General features: G+C 37.7%; 1 protein-coding gene across 1 annotated transcript; it reads left to right on the top strand.

Annotated features, from left to right (window-relative positions):
* Positions 1–182: 182 nt before the first annotated feature.
* Positions 183–5462, top strand: r3hcc1l (R3H domain and coiled-coil containing 1-like). The gene is made up of 8 exons (XM_056241095.1): positions 183–259; positions 767–1249; positions 1351–1538; positions 1628–1698; positions 3484–3579; positions 4234–4374; positions 4479–4537; positions 5109–5462. Exons 2-7 carry the CDS (start codon positions 773–775, stop codon positions 4529–4531), a joined length of 1026 nt encoding a protein of 341 aa, XP_056097070.1. The 5' UTR covers positions 183–259; positions 767–772; the 3' UTR covers positions 4532–4537; positions 5109–5462.
* The last annotated feature ends 5841 nt before the right edge of the window (positions 5463–11303 follow it).

Genomic DNA, 11303 nt, shown 5'->3' with positions numbered 1-11303 from the left:
GATAACATATGATACTCTTTAATCGTGGCCATGCCAAGGTCATGATTACAATGATTATGGCCATGATTTTCGCAGTTTAAGAACGAAATGATAAACCGTATGATGATATGTTTGTCACACATGCATCTTTCCTGAACTACACTAATAAACTACAACTACCACTAAAGGTTTTCCGATTGTGGCGTCATGACGTCCTCCTTACGTCTCCAAACATCCGGTCATGGTTTCAATGTTTCGGCGAGCTGAAAAATATTGAGATGTAAGTAGAATTATAATGCGAATAATGATACTAAAGCTTAACATACGACACTGGAAGATTTTGCTGTCACTATTAGTACTGCATAGTTGTTTCGGTTTCTGAATCATGTTACGCTCAGTAAACCAGTGTTTATGTTATAAATATGAACTGAATAACGTTACTGCTTTTGTTGTTGTTGAAGATAGTATGTAAAACACTGAAGTATACAACAGTCAACATTTTAAAAACAGTAGTATGCTTCGCTCTTGTCACTTAATCTTTTTATTTTACATTGCAAATACTCTCTATTAATTATCTTTGAAAGCATAATTATTTAGCATTTTTCATCGGAAGTCATAAAAGTGATGTTACAAAATCAAGACAGTGTATGTAACACTGAAAAATAAAGAGTCAAGTTTTGACAAATATAGTATGCTATTCTATACAGATAGTTTATATTTAGTATACATTCTGTATATTTTGAGTATTAAGTTAGTAGGCTATTCTAAACACACTTTCCTTACACAGATCCCTATGGAGACAGAAGCATCCCAGCCAGAGGAGGGGTCCACAACGGCTCCCGCGGCCCGAACTAAGAAGCCCACTATGGAGATCTACGTGCCCAAGAAACGTCAGGCTGAGAAAATAGACCCCAAAGATAAGCCTCAGACAGGAGACGACAAGAAATCCAGACCCAGGCCTCGGTACACCGACAAGGCCCGCAAGAACAAGAAGGATAAAGCCAAAGCGACCGAGCCCCTGAACGGAGAGGTAAAACAGGATGAAGGACCGGAAGTGGGAGATAAAGAAAACCTAAACAAGCAAGATGAGTCCATAGACATCACAGCCAGAACTATGAATGTACCAGACACACGTAGTGCACTAGAACATGAGGAGATGCCAGAAGAAGAAGAAGAGGAAGAGGAAGAGGAGGAGGATGAAGAAGGAGAAAACTGGGATTCTTTGTTTAATGATGATGGTGACTGTCTTGACCCCAATTTGATGGAGGAGGTAAGAGCTACAAAGATGTGCTAAACACGTTTTAGAGTGAACTGTCCCTTTAATAAGGACATTCACACTCAGATGCATTAGATGTCCTCTTCCTGTTTCAGATGTCTCTGAAGGAGGGCCGCAAGAAGGCGTCCGCACAGGACCCGCGGTTCGACTACTATAATTGGTCGCCAGAGGATGATGAAGAGGTGGAGCTTCGGGATGACGAACTGTCACACATCGTTGAGATTTACGAGTTTCCGTCCGAGTTCAAGACGGAGGACCTGATCAGATCCTTCAGCTCTTTCCAGTGCGTGAAACTCTGCTCGGGAATGTGGCGGTCCAGAAGCGGCTGCGTGTGTTAATTGTGTGTGTGTGTGTGTGTGTGTGTGTTTACAGGCAGAAGGGCTTTGACATCAAGTGGATCGACGACACGCATGTTCTCGGCTTGTTCTCCAGTGCGATCGCAGGTCAGTGTGTTCTCCTGATGGTGTGAGAGAAATGGCTTGATGGGTTTAACTTCTGTGACGTCAAACCGTATCAGTGCTGTGAAAATGAAACAGTCTGAAGATTAAAAATATCAGTTTTAAAATGTTTACGTCATCATGAACTGAGAGGAGCTTTATTATATGTCTTTACCAAATCGATTGTTGAATTTTGATTTAGAAACAGTCCATTTCTTTTTGTTTTTAACTCTTTCCCCGCCAGGGTTTTTTGTTTTTTAATTTGCCAGTCACCGCTAGTGTTTTTGATCATTTTGACAAAAGTTTCATGGCCCCCAGAATATTTTGTTGTATGAATATCTGAACATGCAAAATATCAAAAGAAAGAACAGAGCCTCTGCTTTTAAAGAAAAAAAAACATTTTATTTTAGTTTTATGCACTCCTTTTTTCATCAACTCTTGAATGTGTGTAAGTTTCATTTAAAAAAAAGCAACATTTTGAGCAAAAAGCTGAGAAAATCACAATTTTGTCAAAGACTACATCCAGATCAGATTCAGTAGATCGAGTCCATCAACACCCCTAAAGCTTCACAGTCCTAAAGCCTGTCCTGGGTCGACATTTCATTCAGTAACATTGGGCAGTTTTGATTTATATGCTGTTTAATGTTGTTATTTTACACATGCATATGATTACATATGATATCGCTTGTTTCTTTTTTCTGCGTCTTCTTCTTGCAGTAAGCGATTTCTTAGAAACGATTTCTGTTAAAACTTGAAATTAATTATTTGCTATACCTGTGTTCTGTGTGTGTGTGTGCTGAAACAATATTGTGTTTGTTTTTAGCCCTGGCTGTGTAAATATAAGAAATATAAATATAAGTGGCTTGGACCAGTCAGACTGAGCAGCACAAAACACTTGTAGCTAATCAGCAGTAGGGGGCGTGTCCATGCATGATGAGGGAGAAGTGAAAATGAGCCAATCAACATGATGGGGCGTGTGCACTCATGATGAGGGAGGAGAGTGAGCCAATCAGCAGGAGGGGGCGTGTCCACTCATGATGAGGGAGGAGAGAGAGCCAATCAGCAGTAGGGGGCGTGTCCACTCATGATGAGGGAGGAGAGTGAGCCAATCAGCAGTAGGGGGCGTGTCCACACATGATGAGGGAGGAGAGAGAGCCAATCAGCAGTAGGGGGCGTGTCCACTCATGATGAGGGAGGAGAGTGAGCCAATCAGCAGTAGGGGGCGTGTCCACATGATGAGGGAGGAGAGAGAGTAAGCCAATCAGCTTGAGGGGGCGTGTCCACTAATGATGAGGGAGGAGGGAGAGTGAGCCAATCAGCAGGAGGGGGCGTGTCCACTCATGATGAGGGAGGAGGGAGAGTGAGCCAATCAGCAGGAGGGGGCATGTCCACTCATGTGAGGAGGGAGAGTGAGCCAATCAGCAGGAGGGGGCGTGTCCACTCATGATGAGGGAGGAGAGAGAGTGAGCAAGGAGATTTGAAGACTGTAGAAAGAGAGATGGTCGAGATTTACAAAAGAGAAAAGGTCAGAGGAATATTGCTGGAAAAAGAAGGGTTATGATCAGGCAAGAGTTACTTTGGGGGCGGAGCAATGAAGAGAGGGGTGTTTGTGTCTGGGTGTCGATTTCAAATATCAACAGTGGTTCTCAGAAATCGCTTACTGCACCTTTAATCGACTGCTAGCTAATGTGTGTTCAATACTTATCCACCTTATTCTCTAAGAACTTAAATTACACCAATTAAACACATTCCTTACCCCCCTCCCCTATAACTGTGTGTGTGTGTGTGTAGCTCGTGATGCTCTGAGGATGAAGAACCCCATGATGAAGGTCAGGCCTCTCTCCAAATCATCAAACGCCACTAAAGCCAAGGCGCGCAGCTGCTCCGGTACTCCTCTCCGTCTCTCATTTACTGTCAAACCAAAAATTATTCAGACACCAGATATACATTGTGATATTTTTTTTTTACTAGTGTGTGCAGGACACTATAGTTAATTTATGTAAGTGAGGATAGCGAAATAAAGTAAACTGTGACATATTATACCCAAAATATCTTAATACAGTGACTACCAGTAACATTTATACAAATTTGGGACAAAAAAATGATTCAGACACTTTGAGCTGATCATGTTTTCCTGAAGTGTTTTTTCTTTAATTGCTAATGCTCTTTTCACACACAGACTGAACAACATGAAGCATTGCTTGGTGATTGTTTGAGCTAAACTGGTATTATCTAATAGTGTAGTTAAATTTCACAGCTGACAGATATTCAACATAAGAGTTGAGACTCTCTGTGAGAGTCTAACAGAAGGACGGACAAAACCTGAGAAATATCAACTGATCTGATAACTCTGAGATCTGCTCATATTTTATTACCATTTTCTAAACTATAGTGAATAAACTGTGATGATGTGAGAAATGTTGACGGTGTCTGAATACATTTCGGTTTGACTGTACTTGTGTTTGAACTGTTTTGTGCATTAATCACTACTGACCGAGTTGTTTCTTGAACCTGCGGTCCTCACGCCTGATGTGTGTGCAGATTACCTGCTGCCGGCTAAAGAGCGTCCTCAGACGAGTGCGGCTCTGGCTCGACGGCTGGTCATCGGCGCTCTCGGCGTCAAGAGCAACCAGACCAAGGAGGACCGAGAGGCCGAGAGGAACAAGCTACGGCAAGCCAAAGGTGACACGATCATTCTCAGCTGGGTTTTTATTTGCTGGACTGGTAAATACATTTCTGAAAGATTAAAAAAAAGAGGGATTTATTTGATCTGTTTTTGTAATCAGAGCAAAAGCGTTTGGCCGCTAAGCAGCGTGAAGACGCCTGGGAGGGCAACTGAAGACAGGTTTGTGTTTATATCAACCACAGTCAAAGCAGAAACTATTCAGACACCGGATATCATTTTTGATATTTGTTACTAGTGTGTGCAGGACACTATAGTACATTTATGTAAGTGACGATAGCAAAATAAAGTAAACTGTGACATATTATACCCACAAAAATTCTTGATAGAGTAAAATTTAATTTAAAAATTGGGATTAAAAATGATTCAGACGTGTTTTGCTGAAATGTTTTTTCTTTAATTGCTAATGCACCTTTACACACAGACTGAACAACATGAAGCATTGCTTGTACTGGTATTATCTACCGGTAATAGTGTAGTGAAATTTAACAGCTGACAGATATTCAACATAATTCATCTATGAGACAGTCTAACAGAAGGACGGACAAAACCAGAGAAATATCCACTGATCTGATAACTCTGAGATCTGCTCATATTTTATTACCATGTTTTAACTATAGTGAATAAACTGTGATGATGTGAGAAATGTTGACGGCGTCTGAATGAATTGTGGTTTGACTGTGTGAAGCTTTTGGGTTTTAAGCATCAGTCCTGAAGTCCTCGATCTCTGAAGTTGTTGGACCTCGCGCACGGGTTTGAGAGACGCTCCCGTTCTCAGTGGATCAGGACTCCTGCCAAACGCACGGACTGAACCAGCGCCACAAGAACAGGGGAACCGGTTCATCCACGCCAAGTGTGACACTCACACTAACTGCAACAGGGATCATTTTATATATTTCCTTGACATTTGTCTTGAACTGAGAACTTTTCCCCATAGATGTTTTTGATTGTTTTCAGGTTTAGAACAAGCCATTTTAATGCTTTTCTTTTTGTTGACTTTAACTAACTAGATCACATCAATGTGGATTAGGTTTTCTTGTTTCGCTTTTCGTTCTTTACTTAAATAAAGCGATATTAAGACGAAACTAAGAGCTGATGATGATGCCTGTCATGTCAGTTGTTTTTTATGTGGACTTTCTTTATCCCTAACTTTATCTGTTACACGTCAAAACAAAAAGGAAAAAAAGGTTTTGCTTAAAGAAAATGAAGTCATTCAGGACCATTAAAATGTTTTGCATTTTCCTGCCAAAAATAAATAAATATAATTTTCAGTAAAGAATATTGAAATTAACAAGCATCACGGTCATAAATTGCAGATTTTTCAGTTGTAAAAAAAAAAAAAAAATTACTGTATTTTGTAAATCCCAATTTGGAATTAAAAAAAATAATGAAAACTAATCATAAACGAGTACATTTTTTAACGTTGATTTTGTTGTTGTTGTTGTTGTTGTTGGTAAGAATGTGACACGAGGCTTATTGCTTAATATTAAATAAAATTATTATTAAATGAAACATTTTGCTTAATGCCAGTCAAGCCTCTTGTAAACCTCCAGCACTTTCTAACGCAGAACGGTTGTGTTTAGTTTATTATTTCATTGTTACTGATGTCAATATATTCTGTTAGCATTTATCTCCAAAAGATTTTGTTTAGGTGCTAAAACTGACAGTCTTTGACTTTGACAGGTCTGCTGTTCTCTGTCGTTGGTGCACATGATTTCCCAGGTGTGATCTCAATAAAAATGTTTAAATCTTTCTTTAGAAATTCATTCATATGAATATACTGTATATAACACTTGTCTTCGTCGGTTTTCCCAGTAAGTGTGTACCTTAAAAAAGTTTAGGCCCGTTCATACCGATAATGTTTTGAGAATAGGCAAGTTCACACCACAACTATAACAAAAACGATTAATAATATAGTTGGACTCTGGCCCGAAACTGGTCTATTTAGAGGAAATCTTCAGCTGTTCATAACAACTGTTTCAAACTCCGTAAGTAACCTTTTTTTTTTAAATGCATTTGTTTTGCGATAAACAGTGTGGACGATAATATGGAGTTAAAGTTCTTGTAACGAATGTATTGATTTATTTTAACAATTTCAGCATTGACCACCACATATAGATTTCAGTGCTTCCCGTTTATTAACTACTGTGGCGAACCGAAGATATGTTTAACTTCTCATAATGGCAAAGTCTTTAATGTTGTGGTTTGCTCCGTTTCTGTCAAACAAACTAAAGTCTAAAGCTTTGTGTCCTTATCAAAACACTGTCAAATGAGAAAAAAAAGAAGTTGCACCAACAATTACAGCTTTTCACTAGATTTGTAATGAGACGCGTTTGTAAACTTGTTTCCCGCGGAAATAAAAGCTCACGTGTTTATCTCTTGCATGTATAGAAACGAGGAGAAAACTAATTATGAAAGTTTCATTTATTGTTCAAGTGCATTTGTTTTACAATGGCAAACATAATATTCATATGACAGTAATAGCCATAAGCAGTGGCGGCGCCAGGGGGGGGTCTTGGGGGGTCTCAAGACCCTCCCAAAATATACTTTGACCCCCCATTTGACCCCCTACCCCCTTCCTGATTAAAACATATATATATATATATATATATATATATCCGGGATAAATATGTAAAAATGTTTATTTTCAAACTACGCAGAACAATAATAATTAATAATTTATTCGACATACAAAATACATAAGAATCACGTTCCCTCTAAGCTGCGCGCGTGCGCGGTCGTGCACTTCTGATGCCGCGGCCGTGCAGAAAAGAATAATATGCCACGCAGAGGACTGACGCGAAATGTGTGGGGAAATCCATTTGATTGTATGTGAGAAATAATTGCAGTGCTCAAACTGGTGAGTGCAGATAACAGGTTTCAAAGAAAGAGAATGATGTGAGCGCGTGTGATTGGCAGTGAGTCGTGTGTGCGGACCAAATATCTCAATACGAGAGGCGACGAGAAACGCAAAGACATGTGAAATAAAATCACAATATCATATTTTAAAGAAGAGTGGTTTGATTAAAGTGGTGGAAATAACGGATGATGGACACAGAACGGTAACAATTACACACACCCACCCGCGTGCTCAAAATACATCATTAGTTTACATAGATTTAAATAGTTTCAGGCATGGTTAGATTAGGCTACTATAAAAGAGTTCACATATTCACTTTTCTTGAAAATATTTAGCTATTAGATCTAGCTATTTACAGTAAATGCTTCAGTTTGTTTTCATATTATAATAATATAATATGAAAACAAATTGAAGCATTTAAACTGATATATTATATCACTTCAAATACTTCAATTCATTTTTTTTTATATTATATTAGGCATATATTGTATTATATTATAAGCCTAAATAAAGAATCTCACAAGGATATTGTTTAGGGCTCATTGCCATTAAAAAGTTTGAAACCCCCTGCTAAAGAAAATATAGGCTAGGAAATTCATAAGCTATAAACAATCATTTAACTTTGATGGTTTAATGCTGCCTGTACAATTAATTGACTGTACAAAAACACTTTATGGTTTTCCTAAACCATCTCAGTGTAACAGCTTAATTTTCTTTCATAATATATTATATTATTGTAAAGAATTGAACTGTCCTGCAGAAGATTTTGTAAATAATTTTTCATAGGATTTCTTAGTAAAGACTGGAAACAGAGGACACCGAGGAATTGGAGGATGAGGAGGATACTATTTTGTAAATATGTTTTCTGTCATGGGTGTGGCTATGGCAATTAAAGTTCGAGCATATTGTTTGCAAACTGCAATTGATTAATTAATTAAAAACAAAGTAGTTGATATGCTGTGTTGTTTTTGTTGTTAAGTAGCAGCAATATGCAGTTATTAGCCATGTCCAGTGAATTTTTTGTTGGTTTTCATGAGACCCCCCTTGAAATGACCAGGACCCCCCATTGCCCCCCCAATCAAATTTGTCTGGAGCTGCCACTGGCCATAAGTAGTAGAATTAGTGTAATGTAGACAGACACCATCACAACTAAAATGAGGTTCAAGTCAATGCACAGACCTTTTCTTTGTTCAATTTGCACACTGTCTATGCCCTTCATTTTTGAACTCTCAAAGTGCACCAGATTTATGAAATTAACTTTAAAAATGTAAAAAATTCTTACGGGGGAGCATTTGCCCCCAGATCCACCCACCAGTTTCACAAAATCCTGTGGGAAACACCGAACTGTTACACATTACAGCAGAACATGTGCTGAAAACCATCCTGACCACCTCCTCGTGAGTGTTCTTTACGACGTTCTTGGGAAACATCCCAGGTTTATCTACTGCCGGTCAGATTTGAGATGTTGGACATGTTGTCATGAACGGTTTGTTAAACATTTACACAAACGCAGTCGAAAATGCATGACAGAAACTCACTCTGGTCTTCTGATGTCCCTCCTGCAGGCCAGTAGATCCGAGGTGACAGGTTTACAGGATAGTTCACCCCCCAAAAAATGACAATTCGTATTTATTCACCCTCATGTCATGTCGTTCCAAAACCGTATGACTTTCGTTCATATTCAGAGCACAAATGAAGATATTTAAGAAAACGGCTTTTTTTTTTTTTTTACTTTACAAAATATTAATCTCCAACGCGTGTTCACGCGAAAGTAGTGAACAGATGTCAGGGATTAATGTTAATATTTTTGTAAATAAATTGGTACATTGTTTGCGCAAAACAAAAACAATACACCAGCGCTTAAACCTCAATTTTATGAAACACGAGTGTAACATCAGGGTTTATGCAGGAATCATAGAGATGAATTTACTACCTTTTACTACCTTTTTTACTACCTCCACAATATTTTTTACTACCAACACGACATATAGTCTATGTAACGTTACAATGTTCTCAATATAATTCATAATCCCACGTTTATAATGAACAACGCGTTATGGTTATTGTGTTATTAAAAACTGTGTACGCAGAGGGGCGGGGTGACCAAAGCTCATTATCATTTAAAGGGATGTGATTGTGCACTGAAACGGCGTGCTCAAAACAGAGCTATTTTTGAGCTGGTAAAATGAGTGTTTTCTTAAAATACTAATGAGAATTTTTGATAAAAGTATATTACAAAGTTTTCATTTAGACCCTAAAGATTCATATTAACTTGTACAAAAATGGCATTATATGACCCCTTTAACCCTAGCCCTTGAGTTATCCTAACCATTACGTTAGCCCTTAGCCCTAATAAGGTGAATAATAACCTTGGCACTTAAAAACAAATGACACTTAACAGCCATAAACTTTAATAAAGATTAATAATAAAGTGTGTCACATCACACACACTTACCCACAAACACACATTCTCACACACACAGACTTAAGCAGTGAAATTACTATCCCAAAACAGCAATTTATTTAATCACATCTCTAAATGTGCTTCAAATATGGCACTGCTTTGCTCCTCCCTCACGCGAACCCGTTAAATATTTTCAATTAGGGATGCACGATACCACTTTTTGCAGAACGAGACGGATACCAATACTTTCATTTTTGGTACTCGCCGATATCGATACTGTAACCGATCCCTGAATTTTCACTGCATTTGTAATTTTTAAACGTATTAGTAGATAAACCAAAAGAATATAAATCATATTAGTTGGCTTAATTTGTTCATCAAATATATATTTCCTTCAGATATTTTCATGCTTAATTAATCCTGCTAAAAAGCATGCTTCTGTTTCTGTCACTGTTCATTCTATTGCTCTATTATATTTTATCTTTCATTTAATACAGGGTATACACAGAAATTCTTAAAATGAATTTAATACCTTTTAATACCTTCACTATATTTTTTAATACCATCACGACTTCAAGATGCAACTGTAGTGGCGTATATAGAGAGAGACAAGTAAAGTAATGAAATATCTTCGAAAACTTGCATTTCCCCATAATGTCCAGGGTTTTTTCCTTGGTCAAAATCGGTCTTCGGTGGTGGCCGACAGACACTTATCCTTTCTTGCCCTTTTAAAAAAAAAATACTTCTTTGCTGGACGTGATAATTGTTTTGGTATAATCATATCAATATCAAAAAGTAGAATAAAAACGGAGCATTAAAAAGTTTATTTTAAAAGTGTATTGAAGTCTAATTTTCTACCATATACTGTAAATTTTAATAGAATTAGCTGCCAGATACTTTTTTATTTTTTTTTATTAAATAACAAAAATTGCTGCTAGATAACAACTTGCTTTGCACTTTTTTTCTGGTTTCACCTCACTCCAGTCTAAACTAATTTTTTTTTTTTTTTGCAATGTTTCTACACATTATAACATAAATAACCTGAAAATACTACGTAGTTTACAACATACATGAATTGTTTGTTCATATTACTTCACAGTGCATTAACTAATGTTAACAAATACAACTTTTGATTTCAATAATGTAGGCTATATGGTGAAATTGACATTAAGAAAGATTAATTAATGATGTAGACGTGCAGTTTATTAATAGTTCATGTTAACTAATGTAGTTAACTAGATTTTAATAAATGGAACCATATTGTGTTACCGATTCAGAAGTCACGTGAGGACAGATCCGTTGTGTTAACCATTCATTAAAGTGACGCGTCATTAGCGGACGTGTACGCATTGTGTGGTTATCCCATCAGTTAGGACATCGCACAAAATTTGTGTCAACAAATAGGTTTTTTTAGGATAGATTTTTCCTTTATTGAAAGTGTGGAAGTGTGGTATGTTCTCTCACACGCCGTGAGAGAACATAAGGCAACGTTTTTTTAGCACAATTCACACACAGCGGGAAATAAATTTCCAATTGCGCCACGTGAAACTTCGGTCTTCCGACCTTTTACCATCGTGTCTGTCAATTGATTTTGATTAATATGAGCGAGGGAGAGAGAGCAAGAGTGAATTGAGTGCGCGCGCGCAGCCGGGGCTCTCTCTCTG

Source organism: Rhinichthys klamathensis, unplaced genomic scaffold (assembly GCF_029890125.1).
Source record: "Rhinichthys klamathensis goyatoka isolate OS25496 unplaced genomic scaffold, OSU_Roscu_1.1 h1tg000628l_1, whole genome shotgun sequence".
Classification (NCBI taxonomy): domain Eukaryota; kingdom Metazoa; phylum Chordata; class Actinopteri; order Cypriniformes; family Leuciscidae; genus Rhinichthys; species Rhinichthys klamathensis.
This window is presented reverse-complemented; position numbering and strand designations above follow the sequence as displayed.